The sequence below is a fragment of the Microtus ochrogaster genome, chromosome 4 (assembly GCF_000317375.1).
Source record: "Microtus ochrogaster isolate Prairie Vole_2 chromosome 4, MicOch1.0, whole genome shotgun sequence".
NCBI lineage: Eukaryota > Metazoa > Chordata > Mammalia > Rodentia > Cricetidae > Microtus > Microtus ochrogaster.
The window spans coordinates 916,017-939,753 of record NC_022011.1 but is presented as its reverse complement, the minus strand read 5'-3'; the positions used below and the strand labels follow the sequence as shown (position 1 = coordinate 939,753).

General features: G+C 40.0%; 1 protein-coding gene across 1 annotated transcript in view; it reads right to left on the bottom strand.

The window, feature by feature from the left end:
* Positions 1-23,737, bottom strand: part of Ttc29 (tetratricopeptide repeat domain 29) — a 225,708-nt gene that overhangs the window by 197,025 nt on the left and 4,946 nt on the right. Inside the window, exons 3-4 of the mRNA XM_005345375.3 lie at positions 22,585-22,682; positions 20,263-20,346 (exon numbers count right to left, since the gene is read on the bottom strand). Coding sequence (XP_005345432.1) covers positions 20,263-20,346; positions 22,585-22,676 — 176 coding nt within the window. The 5' untranslated portion in view covers positions 22,677-22,682. The remainder of the gene's footprint in view (positions 1-20,262; positions 20,347-22,584; positions 22,683-23,737) is intronic.

Sequence of the window (23,737 nt, the reverse complement as noted above, 5' to 3'; positions counted from 1 at the left end):
TGTTGTGGGAGAGAAAGACAAATAAGCCCTTCTTACCTAGGTTGCTTTTGGTCATGATGTTTTCTCATAGCAATAGAAACCCTGACTAAGACACCGGATGGGGGCTGCAGATGGAGAATGGATTTTAAAACAGAATTGAATCTAGTTTTATCTACATGGGATCTACTGCCATTTAAAGGCCGTCTGGTGAACTATTCTAATTTACAGAAAGAATCCTTTAAAATCTCTATGCTGCCCAAAGTCACAGAAGCCTGTAGGTGGAAGAGTAGAGATTCGCACGCACTTCTGCTTCCCAATTCGTAACTTTTCCCACTTCCCCATGGTGCTGACAATTACACAAATTATTTTATGTTCTTCCTCCTTTCTACAGTGTTCTGCTTATTTGCATTGTTTATTTAAAAGTGACATAGCCTGACAGCTATGACGCAATCTCCAGTTTGAATGATGCTCTCTTTATCTGAGCTAATCCGAGTTCAGGCTGGGCCAGGGAAAGTGACCAGGAGTTATTCTGTGACTCTCTAGAGGATCCTCCTTAAACCGAGGGGCTGGCAGGTGATAGTGCCCGTGACAAATGGATTAGATAGCTGTGAGTCTCATTAGAGGGTTTAAAGGCAGCACACAGGCAAACAGCTAAAAAGAATGAAAACCTCACCCTTCTACACATGGAAAAGGTCAAGGGACGAAAGAGACAAGCTTGGTAAGTTCCTATATTCTCTGTGCAGGTGAACATGCGTCAACTGAAGGCGCACTTTCAAAATCTAAGCATTATCGCCTCTCTAAATATATGGGGAATGAATGTAATGCATTCTTTAAGGGGTGGACTGGAGTGGACGCTACCAGAGCAAACCTTCACGTTCAAAGATTTCAAACACAGTTTCTAAAAAAAACAAAAAAAAAAACAAAAAAAAAATGCTTTAAAACAAGATCATAATTTTTTATTTAATCTGACAAAGATAAACTCAAAATACCTGTTAGAGTTCATCAAAAGTCAGGATAATACTTTTATTCCATTAAGCTAATATTTATAAGCCACTGGTTGGTTATCTGTGTCAGTTTTAACACTTTTACACTCTTATCGGAGGGATAAATGTTACTGGAATCACCTGCGGGATAATTATATTACTTAATGAATACTGAAACAGCTTCAGTTAATATAATTTCCATAAAATAAAGTGAAACACTGTTCTTACTCCTGCTTTTCAATGTAGGTAAATATCACACACGATCAAAATGAAAAAAAAAAGTTATTTCCCTGGCATAGACACGCTGATAACAATTGCAGTAAGTGCTTCGGGTCAGTTCAAATACTATTTTTATTCCAAAATTTTCTTCAAAAGCTAAAACAAAGAAACACTGTTTGAACACTTTTTTTTTCAAAAATTTCTCCAAAGCTAAAACAAATAACCAAACAAAAACACCATGAAGAATTTCTCTATAAACACATAAAGCTATAGAAAAGAGACCAAAAAAATCCCACAGCACTTATAATGACTTTATTTTAAAAATAGATGGAATTTCCGTGAACAATGAGGCTTTCATTATATAAACGTCAGCGTTCAATACTCCTTAGTCCCAGAGGTGACCAGTGCCGACCGAGAACATCCCCTCTGTATAATCTATGCTGGGGAGTGACACACGAAGGGACGTAACACTTTCAGTACTTTTATTTTATTTCCCATGTACTTCCAAATATAATTAGAAATAGAGTTTTAACATTAAAAAGAAGAAAAACAAAATCCCTTGCTTTCCCAAGTGCAAGCACTCCCGATGAGTTGACTGGTCTCTGGGGGCATCTACTGGAAATTTAGCAAACTGCAGTCATGTAAACCTGATAACTTTGATTCTCCATCTTAATGCAAACAAGGTATCTATCACACAAATCATAACTGTAAAGTTATGCAAGGCGTTCTACCTCATCCAGCTCTCAAGAACAAAGCCCAAGCTGTCTGTGGGATCAGTGAGCAATACTCCCTTGCTTCAGACGCACACTGACCAAGTGGCACCTCACGTCACTCTGCTCAAACCTTTCCGCTCTCATCGGAAGAATTAGGGTGCTGATTCAGCTACAAACACCCTGCACTTAATAAGAATTTTCTATTCACCTAAGAAAAACGGAAACACTTTCCAACTGTGATGGTTTCCCTGAAAGCAACATTGCGTATTAGGACATCCACGAATTATAGATAGCCAATGCCGTTTATTTCCTATACGATTAAATTTGATCATTTTACGTTAAAACTTTTTATTATGACTGGTCATTACAGTTAGAATTGCTCACTAGGATTGACACGGCTCATTTTTTCCAGACATTTCAACACCTGGAGAACTATGCACAAGTGATGGACATGATGTTATCACAGAGCTTATGGATATTTTATACCAACACTTCAACAAAGAAATTCTCATATTGTTTTTCTTATGTCTACTCATATGATAAGAATTTTCACTGCATAATCAAGATCACCATCTTGATTCATTATGAAATTTAAGGGTATATATTTAAAAGAAAGTTTTTAAAATAATTTTTTGAATGTACAGGTATTGTGCTATAAATTGTAGCATTACAGATTTTATATGCTGTTATAATATCGTGTAAAATGTTCCTTATAAAATCTCATTAGACTTACTACCCAAGTAAGTGTGGTATCATTCATTATGTAAGCTTTAAAAAAATGAAAATAAAAATATAGTCAACAGTTAGAATGTACATATTAATATAAGAAGATATTCCATTTCCATTTAGATTTAGATTCAATTAAGTATCTAAATTAACTTCTTAATTTAAAAATAAAATCTATTATATGACTGAATAGAATTGTTATGAAATTGTCTTAACAACTATAAATTTATTAATTTGAATCTTTGGGAAAACTATTATACATGCAAGTTTTGCTCTATAATTTTGGAAAATACAAATTCATATCTATTAACAAAGCAGAAAGTACAAACTTTCAATGTTTTTATGGCACTCATACAAATTTGAAAATATTTAACCCAAGCACAACTTTTCATTTTTTTCAAAATACCTAGTAATAATATTAACTCGTTGTGGGACATTACTAATGTAATTCTTTTGATGGCTAACACAACATCTTAAACATGGTCAACAAAGAATTCTCTCAATAAGAATTCATTTCAAGATGAGTGACTTCATTTTAGACTACATAAAATATTTCTGTTTGCGAAGCAAAAGTTCAGTCACATATTCAACTGTTGGAACCGATGTTTGGCTCTCAATGCAGTGACTCTTGCAAGATCAGGGATGTTTATCAACCCAGCAGTGTCCTGCTGGTCACAATTACTGGATATCACAAGATTGGGGATTTGTTTGGTTCAGCGGGCAGCCTAGGACCTCAGCCTTTGAATGGCTTTAAACAGTTCTCTTAATAATATGAATGCATTTTAATGTATAGATCATGTTAAACGTGACTTCATTCAGTCAAGTCGCTGAACCACAGTGTATTATTTGGGCACGAATCAGCAGCACATCCATCCGTGTAGCACAGCACCAACTAGGCATCCACAAAGCTGTCACACATGATTTTAGCAGCATACAGCTTTGCTGAAAAAACCTCAAACTTAGCCACATTTTAAGAAAAGCTTCTTTGGGAATTTTGATTTAAAAAACTAGAAGAAAACTCATTCTGCGAGCTTCCAGTTGTATGTGATCTAACTAGTTGCCGATCTTCCTGGGAAAGTCACACTCCCTTGCAGAAGAGCCCTGAACCGAATGCCATGTGTAAGAATTTTCCAGGGAACGAGGCTCAAGTCAGAAAGCAGCGGAAGTCTGAACAACAATTGGGTATGGGAGGAGCCACGTGGATTCACGTTCTTTTTGTCCAAATTACACTGTAGTTTTCAAATCTTGGAAAGGCAACAGAAAACCAGTTTTTAAAGCATTTTTTTAGTGAGAAAGAGGAAATTTGAGCAGTAATATAAATTTATTATATTATGTTCTAATACAACATTGAATATGAATTAAAAATTAGTTTTATATGTCACAACTGTGAACACATACAAGTATTAACATTGCTGCAGCAGCTGACTATTTTTGCGTAAATTAATACGGTAATTTGTGTTAGCATCAACTCCACAGGATATTGGAGCCATGCTTTTCTTAAAACATAATTTGTTGTGTCTATCACAATTTTGAAATCATATTATTTGGGATTGTTTGTCTCAAAATGAACTAACAAAACCCATCCAGCTTCTTTATCCTGGTTCTCATCTTTATAAACGAAGCAATTAATTTTTCACAGGAATTGAGTGAACTATGCAATAATAGAAACAGAAAGCTGGAGGGCACCCTGACTGATCTTAGGGACCGACATTTGCCGTAAGACGAGGGCGGGCTTGCCATGCTCTTTGCAAGAGTCTCACACTGCTTGTGCCAGAGTTTGCTGAGTTCTGCAAATAAAATTCTGTTTCTTGCACTCTTGCTGGGAGTCATGAGAGTCTGTAGTTTGCACCTTCCCATTAAAAATGTATTGTATTTTTTGAAATTATTCACCCCGCCTTTTATCCAGATCAAGTCTTTGAAAGGAGGAAGTAGATACTAAATGGAATAATTCATGATTTCCCATTAAATATGAAACTTACTTTTGCAGAGTTTAGAAAATGAAGTTCTACATAATGTACAAAAGTTGATGAGAACTTTTTCAACTTTTGTTGTGTGTTTTTTTTTAAACCTTTTATAGAAAACAACTACACAAGTGTGTTTTTTTTTGTTTTTTTTTTTTTTTGGAAAAGTAAACCAATTGATTCTTTACACTTACAGTTTTGTGCTAACTGTTCTCATGTTGCTGCTTCTAAATAGACACACATACTCAAACACACTTATACACACTCATACACACATACTCTCTCACGCGCAAGCACGCGCATATAAACACACGCACATCTATTTCTTTAGGCTATTTAAAAAGCATTAAAATATTGACAGAAAATGTCATGTAAATGAAGTTATAGGCATGACAAATTTTGAGGAGAAATGAAACACCCTTAAAACACAAAAGGAAAACTACATAATTTAAAATAAAATAATTTAAAATAAAAATGAAACATTATTTATACTCTTTAATATAAAATAAATAGCAAAGTCGGGATTTTGATTTCTCATATTATGACAGTTCTGGAGAGGTGATGACATTTGTCATGAAAACAAAACACCAGCTCTTTCGTCTCCTCTCAATTCCCTCCCTGCCTTCTATGTACTCCTTAGCCACACCATTGATTCCTCTTTATCTTCCTTTCCCTTTTTAAAAATTAAGTTAATTTAAAAAAGAAAGAAAGCCTGTGGTGAATTAACTAAAGAGAGCGTTAGATCCAATGGCAGCGCTGAACTCGGTTTCCCAGGTTCTAATGTTTCTACCACAGCAATGGCCCAGCTCTCCGGTAAGAGCCCGTTAACTTTCTCCCACACAGAAAACAAGTTGAGAATCTGTTTACCCTGTCCCACTTGTGATAAGTACAAGTTTATAAGGCATATGAAGAAACCTTTCATATTTCATGCTTTTTAGTTATCATTGCAAAGAGACGGGTACCACACAGATGAATAGAGAAACGAAGATTTCTCACAGACTGGCTGTGTGCATGGAGGATCAAACTTCCAAAAAATGGTAAAAACTTAGTGTATAAAAATCATATAAACTGATCATTCTGATGCTTTGGCAAGATAGCATCTAGGAATCAATAGCTCATCTAAGCATCATATCATCCTTATCGCAGCTATCATAAACATTTAGGAAACATCCCTTGTTAGTACTAGCAACACTGAAAATCAAATAATGCGTTAGTAAGACTATTGTAAAGAAGAAGGTAGTATTTTTGAGAATACCAAACAGTGCTGGATAGATAGGTGCTAGGCAGAAAGTGAGCATCTCTTTCTTTCTGTTCCCCACAACAGTGAGAATGCCAACAGGAGGAAAGCTTGCAGCATTTGTGGCATTTACAGCATTCACAACATTTGCAGTATTTGCAACATTTGCAGCATTTGCAGCATTTACAGCATTTGCTGCATTTGTGGCATTTGCAGCATTTGCAGTGTTATCAATTGTACACAAAACAGAATTCAAGCAGAAAAATACTCAGAGAGTTATAAATAGATCGATTATTGAGAAATGCAGCAGCTAGAAAAAAATGCACCTGATGCCATAGCTTCAAAGAGTAGAAAATCAACAGCGATGCATTCTCTCTTGGAAACTTTGAGATTCCATGGCTGCCACACGCCTAAGCTGATGGCAACAACAGACTCCAGCTGGCGACCAGACCCCAATTGTAAATATAGAACATGGATTAATTTCTCAAATGTACAAGAATTTTTCATAAAAACCCACCGTGTACTAGCTACACTGGGAATTTTATAAATGAATATTGTGCACAGCATATCTTCTAAGCCAAGGCTCCCTCCTCAACCACTTATTCCCACTGAATGAAAGGAAGAAAGCAAACAGCAACATCCATTCACCCGCAAATGCAGAAATGTAACTCTAATTTATTCACTGCTTCAAAGTGAAACCCTTTATGTAAATTTAAAATATTTTGGATCTTAAAGATACGCAAACATCACATCCCTGAGAAGGCAGTGTCCTCCCGAAGAGACAGTCGGGAGCAGCTGTTCTGAGTGAGGAAGGAGCTCTCAGCTCAGGATGACAGGGGAAACCCTGACGAAATAGACACAGTAACATAAGCCCAAAGAAAAAGCAAGAGAGAAAACATCAGGAGTAAAATGGAAACTAATAAAAGAGGGGGAGGCATGGGGGTCTCACAAAACAAACAACTGCTTACAGAAAAAGACAAAGAAGTTGCTTCACATAGTATGGAGAAGGAAACCGTAGCAGGAGCACAGGAGCAGATGTGCACAGCAGCAACACAACCCTGGTTACAGCAACAGCTATCGTTTACGGTGTGTTCAGATGACACTCACAACACTGGCCATAGAATTATCCGATTTATCTATAGAACTGTAGGGCAGGAAAAGGAAGATTGTAGGTTAACATGATTTAGATGAAAATGCACACATGTGCGTGCACACACACACGCACTCACACACAGAGAGAAAGCAAATTAAACACATACCATGTAAGTAGGGTTTACCCAGAATTGAAAGATATAGTTCAGTATTTAAAAACCTAGTAACTTCATGATCACTTCAGCAAAATTTATGATCATCTCAGAAAAAAAAAAGATGAGCAAGCAAACACACACACACACAGACACACACACACACACACGACTACCAGGAAATTATTTAGTAATATTAAAAACCCATAATGTTTAAGAAAAGTAGAAATTAAGGAAACTTTTGTTGGCAATATGTATCTATAGAAATACACTGAAAAACCCTTGACATTTTCAGCCCATCAGAATATTCTCGCCAGGTACGCGAAGGCATGCTGCCACTTAACACAGCACAAAAGCAGAGTTCTTGTTAGTGTGGGGCTCAAGATTTTAATGATGACATTTAAATCTGGTGAAATCCTCACTGGAAATCCAATGAGATTTTCCTGACTCTTGACAAGATAACTTTAAAATCCATACAAAATAGCCATATTCAGGAAAAGCATTTAGAACAAAGAGGTGCACTGTCTGAAACCATACCGACGAAGAGGGCTGTGCATTGCTGCCAGGAAAGGCAAATGAATTAAAAGCACAGAACACATATGCTCACGGATGTGGGAGGCATAAGAATGTAAACGTGGGAACCTGACATTTAATCAGTTTGGGGAAAGACTTGGGGGCAATTGATTCATCTGCAGATTTTGAAGCCTATTTCTTAACAGTCTTGTACATATATGCAACATACATTGCACATGTTGTATTACCACTCTGCATTTTACTTCACACATGAAATCTGCTTTCTAATCATCATTCTGTCGCTATGATACATGATAGGTTTGGAGCAATGCCACCCCCATATCTTTGGCACGTGATCCTAGCTCTTCAGATAATAACCTTAATAACATGTATTTTGAACTTCTTTTTCTTTTTTTTTCAGTGTTTTTTTTATTTTTTAAAAAATTTATTTATTTATTTTTTTAATGTGCTGGCTTTGTGGGCGCCTAGCCAGTTTGGATGTTCACCTTCCAAGATATGGACGGAGGGGGGAGGACCTAAGACTTACCACAGGGCAGGGCACCCTGACTGCTCTTTGGACTGGAGAGGGAGGGGGAGAGGAGTGGGAGGAAGGGGAAAAGGGTGGGAGGAGGGGGAGGGAATGGGAGGCTGGGAGGAGGAGGAAACTTGTTTTTTTTTTCCTTTTCTCAATTAAAAAAAAGAAAAAAATTATTTATTTATTAAAGATTTCTGCCTCCTCTCCGCCACCGCCTCCCATGTCCCTCCCCACTGTATTTGGAATTGTTTCTTGGCTTGAATAGTCATCTTTTCCTTGAATTCTGTATCCTCCCATTCTACTAGTTTGTCCATTTATGAGGAGGAGGGATATCTAGAAAGAATGTGTGCAGCTGTGTGTGTGAGTGTCTGCCTTGTGTGCATGTGTGTATGTATGTCTCTCTGTGTGCATGCATGTGTATCTGTGTGCATGTGTGTGTTTATCTCTCTCTGTGTGTGTCTGTGTGTCCACGTGTGCATGCGTAGGTGTGTCTCTCTGTGTGTCTGTATATGTTTGTGTGTGCACTCATGATGTGCTGTGTGTGTGTGTGCATATGTGTCTCTGTGTGTGTCTGTGAGCATGTGCATGGATGCTGTCAGCTTTTGCATCGTATGTGAACATTCTGATGTTGCCTGGCTGTAGCATCCTGCAATCTGGAAAACTCCTTTCTTGTTCTTGACTCAGACTCTTTTGTAGATAAAAGTAGGAATCTGATCTTGGCGTTAGCGCCTTCCCCTTCTCAGTAGGGAAAGCCTCTCCTCTTTACATGTGATATTCTACAATTTCATGAGAACATAATGAAGTAATTTTTTAAAAAAACACATTTTCCTTTCCTTTCTCTTGCTTTGATACCATGTTTCAGTTTAAATATGTGTCCACATTCTCAAGCCAAAAAAACAAGACTTGAAAGTTGGCATATGGTATTTCCTGTTTTTTCTTAATAGTCAGATTAAAGATTATTTGTTTTTGTTTTCTTCACAAAAAAAAAACAGCCAAAAATTCCATTTATTTTCTCAGTGGTTTTCTGCTCTCATTATAATATTTCTTTTCTGTGTTAGCATTGAATCTATTTTTTATTTTTATAAAAAGGAAGTTCAGAGTATCCACCTCAGAAGACAAAATAACAAAGCATTTCAGAAAACACAGCAAACAAAAGAAAAGGAAAAAAAAAACGGCATTTCAAGATGTACACAATATAGCTGATGTGGTGCTTAAAGGGAAATCCATAGCACGGAAATGCTATGTATAAAATGTATAAATACATAAAAGGAGAGGAGCAAAGGGAGGAAGGACAGAGGGAGGGAGAGAGGAATGCAGAAAGGTTGGTGGGTGGATGCAGCGTCTAGTGCCATCATGTGGATTCTGGAGGGGTCTGGAATCCGGCCTAATTCCTATCATCCATTTTCTCCCCACCTTAGCTCCCCTTGCCTTTTTGCTGCTTGCTTGTTGCCGAGTGTCTCCCTGTATGTGTACATAGAGTGCCCATTGCCGAGTGTCTCCCTGTACATGAACATACAGTGCTTATAGATACTTAAAACAAAAGTTTAAAAGTTTAAAGACTGCCACACAGAGTATTTCATTCTTCCTTTGATAAATCGGCACAATCCTTATAGACATCCTAGGAGACCCTTTCTATCACTTTACCTATTTTTCCACATGAAGAGGCTGAGTTAGAGGAGATTAAGTGAGTTATCCAAATCCAGCCAGTTCTTTGTGAGTGTAGAGCCGGAAGTTAGTCCTGCATCCGGGTTTACTGTCTATCCTCTGCTCCAGTAAGCCTCTCACTGAACACACACACTCTTTCCTTTTCTATTTTACAAACTCTCAGTTTAGTTTTAAAACCCTAGCAGTGGTCCCAAAACTAATGGGTCACAATATATAGTTTATTAAGTAGTAACACTCAGGGAAATAAAGTCCATGTTTCTGATGGTCCACAGCTATTCAGAGAGCAGCAACAAGAGCTTGGAGTTCTACTGTGTGGGTGAGAACAGGGGCAAAGGAGTCCTCACAGTGAGAAACCAGTAGACCAAAGAGGAGGAGGAAAAGAAAGAGCTTCTCAGGTAATGAGGGAGAAGAGGGAATGGAAGGTGGTCCAGGCACAGCACAGGTACCAGGCTCACAGAGTCCCCACTGCCTGCAAGCTGGGGCTGTCATCGGCCCCATAGGTGCCTGCAAGCTGGGGCTGTCATCGGCCCCATAGGTGCCTGCAAGCTGGGGCTGTCATCGGCCCCATAGGTGCACAAATAAATAAACAAAGCAGTGCCTCCATCCTGACAGAGCGTGGAGGAGGAAGCAGAACAGCAGCAACACCGCATTGGAAGTGCTGCAATGGGAGGAGGGCACAGATGAGCAGCAAGTTTACCTGATGCCACCGAGCCACTCAATGACAAAAAGGGACCATGAAGTCTAGGGCAAGTATGGCAGTGCCCTCGGGATGGAAGATGAGAAGGATGAGCACTTAGTAAAGACCTGGGTAGCTTCCGAGTTAGGGTGGTGTCAAGGAACAAAGGTGGATCACAGAGCTGGAACCAGGATTCAAGTTCAGCTCTGGTCCTGATTACCTGGGTGACCTTGGTCAAGTAACTTCATACTTTTATTCTTGGTTATAGACGGAACTGACAGACATTTCTCCTAGGATTAAAAGGACGAGTACAGACGACACATGTGAAACAGCCCCAAACATTTCAAGTGCTCACTACAGCGGTTATTTTACAGCAGCGATTTCAGAGTGGGAACGGAAGGGTTTAGCAGTAAAGTGCAGGATATGCTTGGGGAAAAGCAGCCTGACGTGAAGGGCATTTATTAAGTGTCTACTGTGTGCTGCACTTTGTTGGAGGAACAGGGACTGGGCTGGGAGGAAGACATTGCCCCAGCTGCTCAGGTGCGGTCATCAGAGTCATTATCTCTTTCTGCCTTTCCTCACCCCTGCATCCATCCTCCCACAATCTCCCATCAGCTCATCATCTGTTTCTCCTCTCTTCACCCCTGCATCCATCCCCCCACAATCTCCTTTAACTCACCCTGCTCAGGCCACTCTCAGCTCTTATCTGGGACCACTCCACAGAAAGACATGTGCGGAGCAGAGCAGTCTTGAGCTCACTCTAGAATGAGGCATCACCTCCTTGCATCACCTCCTTGTAGAAAATACACCAAAAATTTCCTAACAGATTTAGGATAAAGGTTAGTCTCCTCAGAAATTATTCTGAGGAAGGAACATCTGATCCCTCAAGAACAGTTTGCATGGAATGAGGGAAAAAAAAACTACACAAAAGAAATTTGAAAAAATTCTTTCTCATTGATCACCTAAGAATTTTGGAAGATACTTTGATGATTAATTAGTCAATTAATAAATGACTAAATGCATATATAATTCATTAGTTTTAATTAATTTAAGAACATTTTATTAGATTTAATTAATTTAGGGCCTGGGGATCAACATTGGTTAATTTCCAAACAATAAAGTCATACATACCAAAAGTTAAAGCAGAACAAATACTAATAAGTGAAGGTATGATTGCAGTCTTCCTGAAATGTGTCACCCTTTCCTGTCTCGGGGAGGGGACAGGAAGGCCAGCAAAGCGGTGCACTGCTACTGACTCTTGACTTCATGAACATGGGATGCGAGGAGCCTGGAGGAGGCTCCGGTGCCCACCCTTTCCTGCCCCCCTTGCAGTGGGGGCTAATCCCTAGGGTGGGTTCTGTGAATTGATATCTCATTATTTAGCTTCTCTCTCGTTGGCTTTGATCATCTAACTGGAAAAGCACAAACAAGTCTATTCAATTAAAACCCCTCCAATTTCAAGTAATTTCTGAGTTGACTGCCTTGGCCCAATGACAGGTTTGCACTCTTCTTGATGGTGACATACATGAGTCTTTTCTAGATTTTAAAATGTTGGTTAGCCTAACTCTCATACCTGAATTAGTGGGGTACCCCTGTCTGCCTTACAAGAAAAGGACTACTGAATTTTGCCTGGGTATGTGGCTCATAAAGAAGAAAAGGATGTGTTTTTCTATTTCTGGCTTTCCTGGATGTGTTTAATTTTAAGATATTTGTTAACCTAAAGAAAATGGTCAAAATTTATTGTATGATTTTTGAGTGATATACAGAAAATTAATATTATCAGTTAAACACAAGTCTGAAGATACATATTTACATAGAGACCAATATACACATATTTACAAACATGTACTTCACATGTTTGTATCTTGATAATTATCTTCCAGATGAAGGGCAATTGGACATTTCTAAATAATATAATTAAAAACCAAAGGAAACATATTGCCTTATTCTTTCTTTTCATCATTTCTCATAGTTAGAGATCAAACTTTTTCAACAAAAAGAATAACGTACTTTTTAAGTGGACAGACGGAGACAGACAGACACACACACACAATCGCACTGACTAGGAAAGACCCTCATGTAGCCATTTCTGTGGAAACCGAGTACACAGAAGCATCCTTGTGAGCTGACAGTCTGTGTTGCCTTAAGCACTGAGAAGTGCCACGCTTGTCCTAATAACATCCCCGCTTTCCAACATAAAAAACCAGTGGGGCGAATGTGTGGGCCAGGAGAATGATATCTTTATAAGCACTGCGATGTCAATATTTTAGGGATTGTTTTTCAACCATGATAGAAATCTAAAATGTTCTGAATAGTTTTGATTCTTCCCTGTTTTAATATTGACAGAATACAGTATCAAAGACAACCCCTGGTTAACACATGGTATCACCATTTACTCGGCAACTGACTTCTTTAGAAGTTTTAATTTGCTAACTGCCTTAGAGATCATATTATCTTACAGAAGAGCAGTGTTTTAAAGGAAAACAAACTGATTTCACAAAAGAAATGAACAGGGCAGAGGACGAGCACACCTGGAGGAGTTAAACTCCTGCTGTATGCTCTGAACTGTTAAATCCGGACTAACGTGTAGTTCACATCTAGAGCTCTGGTCGTTATGCAAACTCCGGACCTGATTGGTGGGCAACTGGCAAACCCGGAAAGCCTGTCTAGATGGCTCTGAGATCCAGACGGAAGCCACCCAGTGAAAGGCTAATTTATTTGGCACCAACAGGAGTTACACAGCTCAGAATGAAGCAGGAAGCAGCTTTAAAACAATGTTTACTGCCCCCTCATGAGCCGGAGTTTATCAGTTGATCCGGACTGGCTGGCTAGGGAGCTCCAGGGATTCTCCCCTGCTGGGACTGCCGGTGCTCAGTGCCACATCTGACTTTACCTGGGTGCCGGGGTTGCAAACTCAGGATCTCATACATGTGCACCAAGCCCCTTACCGACCGAGCTGCCACCACAAACCTGCTGGCTATAGAAACAGATGTCCTCGCTGCCTTTCCTCCGACTCACAAATACCTAATGAGGCTCAGAGTCAGACACTCCCAAAGAAAGCGGCAGCTCAGAGAAGCACACGGGTCTAAATCTACCTCTTTGTCCACATGCTAGGGTTTGGGATTTGAAACAGAAAATAATACAGAGCATATTAACAATATCTGTCCTCAAATGACTTTTGCTCATCTGTATCTTTACATACAATGTTACAAAAACTGCCCCCAGAGATTTTTATTCCTATCTATACATGGCATTTTATTACTTAGCTTCATGGGGAATTAAGACACTATAATAAGTGATATTTTAAGTGTTTTTAGAAAAGCCACACTACATTCTGATAATATACATAAGTAAAAATCCAAAGTGCTCCAAGGGTTCTGATTCACCCATTGACAGCTGTTAAAAGATCGATATCACGCAGACTGACATAATAAGGCTGAGTTGCTATCAAGTGCAAATGTGGATTATTTTGAATAATGCAATATCTAAGATACAGATAAAAAGGCCCACTTAACAATTACTAAAGTAGAGGCTGGGGCAACAGCTCTTTGGTAAGAGTGCTGGCTGCTCTTGTAGAGAGTCCAGGTTCAGCTCCTAGCACCCACAACCCACAATGGGTGGCTCACAGCCACCTGCACCTCCAGCATTGGGATCCAAAGCCACAGGCTCTTTTTGGGTCTCACAGGTGTCTACCAACACATACTCATCGGTATATGTTGAATTAGGAGCGGCGGGGCTGCATCCCCGGCACCCGGCTGCCCACATGGCTAGCTCTAGCTTATGCCCCGAAATAATTACATGGAAACTGTATTCTTTTAAACACTGCTTGGCCCATTATATCTAGCCTATTCTGAGCTAACTCTCACACCTGGACTAGCCCATTTCTTATAATCTGTGTAGCACAGCTGGGTGCGCTTACCAGGAAGATTCTAGCCTAAGTCCATCCTGGGTCGGAGTTGAATCGCATCTGCCTGGGAGAGCGGAGCATGGCGTCTCTGTCTGAGGCATCTTACCTCATTTCCTCTTCCTCCCAGCATTCTGTTCTCTTTACTCCACCCACCTATGTTCTAACCAATAAAATGGGCCAAGGCAGTTTTCTTTATTAGCCAATGACCTTCCTCCATCAGGTATACTCACACACAGATATACACAAATTAAAAAACATAAAGCTGGGTATGATGGTGTGTGTGTGCCTTTAGAAATGGAGGCAGACAAGTCAAGAGTTCAAAGCCAGGCTCAGCTTCAGAGTGTGTTCAAGCCCAGTTGGACTGTGAAAGGCCCAGCCTCAAGAGCTAGGATCCTGTCACTAAAGATACCACACACCTTGCTTGCAAGGTGTAAAGGAACCCAGCAGGAACTGATCTGGAAGCTTCCTCCCTGCCTTTATAATGCTGGAAGGTGCCACACAGGCTGATGGGAAAGAAGGGCATCAGTGATCTTGTCCAGCTGGGAACCCTACGATTTACATCAACCCATCAAACAAAATGAGTGGAATGGGGGTAACCAACCACTGTCTGACTGCTGGTGTGATCTGCTCCTCAAGAGAGAATTTATTCCTGGTGCTGCAAACCTAATTAAAAACCCATGGCTGAGGATACCTTAAGCCCTCAGGGTAAGCGTGATACTGTTGATTACCTAGATTGTCATGGTCCCAAATGACCTTCTAAATAGTTACAATTATCCCCATAGACCAATGCCACTTTAATCCCAAAGGCTTCTCTTTGCAATAAATAGCAGTGAATGCAGGGGCTCCTGGCTGCTCAAGGTGCTGAGGATAACAGTTGAACGAGCAACACTAAAAAGACATTTATACTCTAGCTAAATCCCAGGCAGCTTGAGATGGCAGATGATGGGGTAGAACAAACATAAGAGTCAGAAGATAGGAAGGGCCATGGCATTTTGTCTTCTAGGCGAGGCAAAGTTAGTCAATGCAGTCATGACCCCACAGAAGCTGTGCTGGCTTGCAATCGACCAACACAGGACCGGGCCCATCAACAGTCACTCATGGAAGAATTTAAAGGATTCTATCCTTTACCCATGGACTATTGGCAATTGGTGACTTCTGGGGAAAGAGATGTCACTGTCTTCGGTTGTGTGCCCACTGAGAAGCCACTAGGCTCCAGCTATAGTTCCAGAGCCACGGCCACACATGATCCTGGGTAAACTCAGTAACTCTCAAACAAAACAGCAACAATTTTTTTCTCAATTAAAAAAAAATAAATAAATATTAAAAAAAGAATATAAAATTAAATTAAAGTGCTAAAAACCAAAGAATCATCAATAATTAAAATCAGCCTCATTTCACGAGCAACTCATCAGAGACAAGGATTTTAGTGAATGTTTAAACCAAGATGCAGGGCATATTGATGTTAATACCTTGTGAATAAAGTGGCCGTTTTTTTGGTTAAAAAAAAAACCACCACCAACAACAAAGCCACAAGAATAAGGAGGAGACTTTCAGGAATGAGGGAAAAGGTAAAATGGTGGAGGTTGGGTAGAGAGGGTTATAATAATTAGAATGCACGTTATACATGTATGGTTTTCTCAAAGAGCAAGCTCAATAAAGATTTTAAAAAGCATACTGCAATTCCTTCTGTATGTATAGGTAAGATAAAGCCTGACTCCTTGCTTTGAACCATTCTACCCATTCCAAAGCAAAACATGATTTCTCTAGTGACGATTGTTCAATTACTCTGCTTGAGGACTTATTTAAACCACATTAGGAAATGTGGAAGAGGTCCTAAGCATGGGCACATTCAGAGTGACACGCCATATGGTAAGAAGGAGCATCAGCAATGAAGCCACAGCACAAGGACAGATGCGGCCAAACCAGGGCCATAGTCAGAGAGGCCAGCCAAGCCACAGCCATACACAGCTTCAGACCTGCTGAGTTTAAGTGAGTCACAGAAGTAACAGAATGCTCTCTAGGAAATTTTAGAGAAAAGAGTGTCTAGATCAATTTTTTTTTTTAAGTTTCACTAGGTTTGGTAGAGTAGGAAGAGCAACTAGAAGATTGTGCTGGAGACCTTGGCGAGATGGGCAGTGAGATAATGGGGAGAAGTGCTGGGGCTTAGGGATATTTTACCTTGCTGCTGATGGGCATGGGGCATGGTAAGGGCTGCCTTGCGGGACAACTGTAGGAGACTCTCAGAGCAGACCGTGGGGGAGCAGTGTAAGAGAACCAAGACCCTAGTTTCAGGTTGCTGTAACCGTGTGATATGTATTTTGTGTCTTCAGTAGACACACCAAGGAGGCATCTGGATGTAAGACCGGAGCCTGGAGAGCTCGGTGCTGGGAGCTATGACGGTGCTGCTAGTGTTTACAGGTAGCACTGGAGCCTGGAGAGCTCGGTGCTGGGAGCTATGACGTTGCTGCTAGTGTTTACAGGTAGCACTGGAGCCTGGAGAGCTCGGTGCTGGGAGCTATGACGTTGCTGCTAGTGTTTACAGGTAGCACTGGAGCCTGGAGAGCTCGGTGCTGGGAGCTATGACGCTGCTGCTAGTGTTTACAGGTAGCACTGGAGCCAGTTGAGATGATAGTTGGAGGAGCAGGCCTAGGGCAGAGCCCTCGGCTTCCTTTTCATTGAGAATCTGAAAACAGAGATGCAGTCATCAGAGGAGGCTGAGGTGATGTTGTTGGGAGGAATGTCATCCAACAAAATTTACCAGAAGCCACAAGAACAAAACGAGGACACTCTGTCGAACGCAGGGAAGGCAGCACTCAAGATGAGGACAGAGCTGTCAGATGTGGCAGAGAGGAAGGATGCCAGAGGAAAAGGAGAGATGTTCATAAGGATAGCCACTACAAATGCATTGAAAAGATATTAACATGATGCTTTTGCTTGCTGCAAAAGGCAGGGAGGGGGATGTGAGAAAGCACTTGCAGGCCTAAAAAGACCAGAAATACTAACGGAGGTTTGAACAGTAGTGCCGTGGATTCAATGGAGAGGAAGAACTTGATGGTGTATACTGAAGGAGGACTGGGAGGAAAGGAGACAGATAGAAGGATCACGAAGTACTTAGAACAGGAGTGGGACCTCCCCACCCCCCACAACCACGAGAGCCACCACGTAGCATACGCATTTAGATGCGCGTAAGCTGCTGCATTTGGAGGCATGTACAAGAGGTCATCTGGAAACAAGACAACACAGCATATTAGGAGATACTAAATCTAGTGTGTATCGAGTGTCATAATGAGTAGCACAATGTTTTAGCATTCTAATGAAGAATAAGGCAGTTGAGGGAATTTGAGGTATGCCTTACATGGCATGGCATACCTGCTCTATCTGCTGCCACCGTGCTGGTTACCCGTACCTTATCAGTCCGATCACTTTACTGTGCTATTCCTTGATAAGCTTCCTCCTGCCATCTCTATTGTTTCTGCTTTATCCTTGGTCTCTAGGCTGCACTTCCCAGTGCACCGGCACTCATCCGTAACATATCTGTCTATTACACATAGGTCTTAATATCTCAAATGCATGTTAAGACTTTGGGATAGGGTCAAGTATCTTACAGTAAAATGTCACTGTCTCTCCCGATGTGAAAAATCTCATATTAGATATGAGGTAAGTATTTAGTACTTGCTTGTTGACCAATTTATCTTTTTAGAGTTGAATGGCTAATAAAACGTTTTATGTAGCAATTCCTCAGCTAATAGAATATGCACAATTCTTCTCGGCACCTGCTGGGCATTTCTGGGAGATGCTGCAATCATTCATCAATTTTCTCCTTTATGTGTTATTCAATTAGTTTGTCTAGGGTGCAGCCTGGAAGGAGTATCAATCAAGAGTGTAACTGCGATTTTGTGCAAGCTCTCTGCACACTAATGGTCTGCATCTAGTTCTAGCAGGAAAGGCTTCTGTGACTCACATGCAGGCTCAGCTTTGAGGAGGAGGCAATATGAGAGACTCAGAATTGCCCAGTGCTACTGTTTTCAGTAACACAGTGATGAATTTTAAATCGATCTGGTGATGTACTTAGTGAGAGAGTGATAATGTTGCTAGAATTAGCCAAGAGTCATAAACATTGTCTATCTTGGACTCTCTTGGGTTGAACGGTCTGCAAAGTGTTCATGTGCACACAATTGCTACTGTGTTGACTTTTACAAATTATATATATTTAATTCTTATTTTAATTCTTAACACTTAGGCACAACTAAGCTATTTGGACATAATTATACTTAAGTAAGTATGCAAGTATTATATATATATATTTCTTAAAGTTAGTAACCACACTATTATACAATAATCACCTTTAATTTTTTTCAACAGGTTACTGAGGCAAGTTAATGAGTTATCAATCCAAGTAACAATCAAACATCCCAATTGCACACAACACTCTTTAGAACAGCTTTGTTAACTATTGTAATTTTTTTTTTTTTTTGGTTTTTTGAGACAGGGTTTCTCTGTGGTTTTGGAGCCTGTCAACTATTGTAATTTTTAAAGTTATTTTTAGACAGTGTCTCAAGGTAGTCCAGGCAATCCTAAGTAATAAAGGATAGACTTGAACTCCTGATCTTCCTGCCTTTGACTCCTGAGTGCTGGGATTTACAGGCATGGGTCTCCCACCATGCCTGCTTTATTCTGGCTGGGGATTGAACCAAGAGCTTCGTGCATACTAGGCAAGTACTCTGTCAACCGAGCCATTCCCCCAGTCCAATTATTATAAAATTTTGTCATTCTATGCTGGAGTTATTGACAAGATGAGCTATTTTGTTTGTTTATGCAATACTCATGTTGGCAAAAGTCAAATCAAACATAATGGAATATATTAAGAGACAAAATTTTGTATTGTATGTAACCTATGACAAAAACATTATTAGGCATATTTTTTGATTGAATTTGCATTAAGCAATATGCTGGGAGAATCTTTTAAAAAAAATTGCATTAAGAATTACAAAAGAAATCTAGTGAATTCAGTGTGGTGCATATAACCCTTTGGAGACGTCAATCTTCAGTCCTTGTGCCTAATGGCTAACCCTGGACGTGAGCAACCTTAAGGCTCTCTAACTGTTCTTTAAGATTTCTATCTATTCCTCGAACACACATGGATTTTTTTTTATACTGCTATTCCTCCCATAGATTAGATTCTGGCTAGTGATAAAATAGCAGTGTTCATATTGTTAATTAAAAGAATAAATCCAGCCGGGCGGTGGTGGCGCACGCCTTTAATCCCAGCACTCGGGAGGCAAAGGCAGGCGGATCTCTGTGAGTTCGAGACCAGCCTGGTCTACAAGAGCTAGTGCCAGGACAGGCTCCAAAGCTACAGAGAAACCCTGTCTCGAAAAACTAAAAATAAATAAATAAATAAAATAAAATAAAAAAATAAAAGAATAAATCCAGACAATTTAAAAGAAATTTTACATTTAAAAACAAAGTGCTATCCATTGATACTTTTGAGGGTTTTTGGACAGAGGAAACAAAATGTACCACTAAGAATTCTTTTTTACCTTTTAAATTACCAATAAAAAATATACATCTTTCTCTGAAAACTCTTTTCTTCCCCACAGAGGCAACATACCCTAAAATGGAGATTAATAAGCAATTAATGGCTCATACTTAACTCAATATTGCAAATGTGCTGGTATAATATCTTGCTAAATATAAGAATTTTGAGAGCTTGAAAATTAAAGACTTTGATGTGTATAAGATCAATAGACGTGACTTATCACTATTTAATATCAGTTTTAATTTTTAAATGCCATGTTCCAGTGGAAAAAAAGTTTACTGCACAGGAAAATTGAAATTCCAAGAAAGAATTCAGACAAAAGAAACAAACTTTATATTAAAGCCCCGTTAAGAGGTCAGACTTACGCAGCAACCTCTTCCTTCGACAGGCCTTTGAAATTCTGCTCCAGGTAATGATCTATGTCGTCTTTCTCTTTGATCAATCGAGCCCTAAATGATATGGAAAAAAATAATAAAATATCGGCTGACCAAGTTGAAGATCTTCTAAACGCACAAAACAGTACAAGAAGGGAAGTTGTTTTCGGCAGATAAAGCATCGGCGGTGAACGCTCTGCCCCAGCTGTAACCTAAAGTTGTTAAGGTCATTTCCAAAACCTTCACGGTAAGAAGTTAGGGAAGAGTAGATCCAGCAGGTGGAGGGAGACACATCAACATAGCAACAGGTCACGTGCTCGAGTAGCGGCGTTTTCTCGCAAAGCTTGCACTGTCCTCCATCTCACTCATGGATTTTGCTGTACAACCCTCTCCGCTATTTTCTTTGGTACAGGACCTTGAGTCAAAAACTACTGATTATACAAATGTGTTAAACATGTGTGTTCCAAACACTAGCAAAGTTTTCGCTGGAATGCTCTTTGAAAAGGTCATTTTCCCCACTTGTTCTGTTTGTTTTGTTCTTGTGTTTCAGAAAGCTCTCAATGGACACCAGTCCTGTCATCCGGCTGCCTCAGCCTCCAGGCACTGGTCAGTTCCGAGTGTGCCCCATCATGCCTTACTAAGAACTTGCTTGTGTTTTTTTTGTCTTAAATCACACGTACATCTCTAACTATTGAGGTTCAAGACGCAAACAATTTAAAAGAGACTTCATTTAAAAATGTGTTCATTATTAGCACCTATATTTTTTTTTAAACAAAAGTGCATTAAATCCTCAGAACCTGTGTGGATGGTGCTAAACGTCCCCAAACAGTAATGATTTACTTAGAGTTTTTATTAAAGAATTGATGTGGGAGTGCTTTCTTATTAATAAAGAAACTGCCTAGGCCCATTTCATAGGCCAATCCTTAGGTGGGTGGAGTAAACAGAATAGGATGCTGGGAGAAAGAAGCTGAGTCAGTGAGTCGCCATGGTTCCCGCACTCCAGGCAGATGCAGGTTAAGATCATTCCTGGTAAGCCAGCTCGTGGGCTACATAGAATAATAGAAATGGGTTAGATCAATATGTAAGAGCTAGCCAATAAGAGGCTGGAACTAGTGGGTGAGGCAGTGATTAAAAGAATACAGTTTCCGTGTAATTATTTCGGGTATAAAGCTAGCCGTGCAGGCGGCCGGGTGCCAGGGACGCAGCCCCGCCGCTCTTATTTCAACAAAGAATGTTTGTAAAAACTTTTTCCCAAATAGTAACCATGAAAATATTTTCTTTAATTAAGATTCTTTGTAAAATCCATCTTATTTTTAGGAAGTGAGATCAGTTGTGTTTATTGTTCACTTAGAAAATAGTATGTATCTGTAATATTAATCACTAAAAAGTAAGCAAGACGGAGCAAGCTTTTCAAATTTTGTAAATATTTCAAAAATTAAACACACAAAAGTATGTCTATATGCACTATTGAAAGATTTCTTACCTTCCTAAAGCCAAGTATTTGATTTACAGTTTTAAAGGAATATTTATGTTGGTTTGGTTATGAATATGCTTTGGTTCAGGGGCTTTGGTCTTTCTAGGAAATACTAAAAGTGAGACGTGATAACAAAAAATCTTGCAATAATTTGATTGTCATACTTTGCAGAAATTGACACAATGCATAAAAAGAAAATGGCAAAGGGTCCATCTGCAAGGTCTTTCTAGTTATTAGCATGTGAGCGTTTCTAAGAGTCAGTACCCTGACAAGTGGCAACTGGGAAGTATCTCAGGATCTGTTAATAGCTGGAAATATGATAACTGAACCAATTTCTTCTTCTGCATTTTGTGACAGCTCCAGCAGCTTGGGAGCCGTCCTCAGCATCCTCAGCAGCAGCAGTAGAGGGTGCATTTTCAGAGTCCATTGTCATTTCATGAGCTAAATCCTGCCTGCCAATGTAGCTTACTCGGAAACAATTTCCTATTTAAATAACTCCCCAAAACAGAAGTCAGCCCGTAAGACTTTGTCTCCATCTTAAAGCTTCTGCTTCAGTCCCTCTGTGCCTATATCAAAAAGAAAACATCTTAAAATTCTGTAGAAAACATAAAATAATTTCATAGGAAATAAAATTATTAAATGACCACCAGCCTGGTAAACACTGGTTATATTTGAGCAAGATTCATTAAGCCTTTCAAAACAATGAATTTGAACATTTGACTATATAATGTATTATCTCTTTTCCTTATGAAATTGCAATTTTTGAGATGTGCTATTGACATCCATGATTGCAGAAACTGTACTCTGAAGGATGAGAAAGGAGAAGCAGGGACGCATACCTTGGAATTGTTCCTGGAGAGCACGGCAGTTTCTGCCTGGCCAAGACAGCAAGCCTTGTACTTGCCATAGGAACTGGGGGGAAGGTGGTCATTGGTGACTGCAAAATGGAAGCAGAAATGATGGTTTTAATAGGATATATCTTCAAAGAATCCACGAAGACAAGATATCATTAGCAATGAATTAAGTGTTGTCTGAGGTGAGGATGCCTCTCTACGTCGAACTACTGCTTTTGTTAGGCAGGAAAGCTACTGAGAGAGTGGATTCCGCAGGCTGCGCCTCTCATCCCCTCCACTGTCTGTCTTTCGCACAATCTTCTGTACCTCTACCCCAAAGTGGCTTAGGAGAGAATCCATAGGTGCATTGATGGTTCAGCTTTGCAGATTGTTCTGTTAAGGGACATGGTAACAACGCAAGAATGAGGTCACTGGGTTTTGCGATTCATGCTTTACTTTCCTGTCACGACCGATGATGGAGATTAGGTCAGATTTGCTGTTTTCTAGAAACCTCAACACTCACAAATAAAGGTTTCCCTTTAAAGTGATAGATGCTAAGACTGATTCCCAGGAAGAAGGCAGCTTCCCTGAGGAGGCAGACAGCTAAACCACATAATCATTTCAAAACGCATTGGCTTAAAAGTTGTTTAAAACCACTTTCTCTCTCACACCTAGCTTTTCTTTGACCCTAAATCACTGGAACCTCTTCTGTATGTTAGAAGCTTAAGTAACCCAACTAAGGACAAGGCTCATCTCCACTCATTTGTCTGGTGTCCAGGGCCACCAGCGGGGACCCCAAGCAGAGCTGTCCTCCAGAGCACATACATGTAATGTGCTCATAATTTTTGGTTTTCTCATTGCATAGCAGCCTCAGAATTTCTTAGGGACAACACAGGACTCCAAAGGCAAGTACCCCAAAGAAACAAAGCCAAATTTCTCTTAGGTTGGGTCCGCAGTCCTCATAGAATCACTTCCAGTCGTGACAAGCCTGTCCAGACACAGGTCATGTGAATGCAAAACCAGTCACCCGAGGGAGACTGTCACCCCTACTTAAAGAAAAGAAAGGGGCCGGGCGATGGTGGTGCACGCCTTTAATCCCAGCACTCGGGAGGCAGAGGCAGGTGGATCTCTGTGAGTTCGAGACCAGCCTGGTCTACAG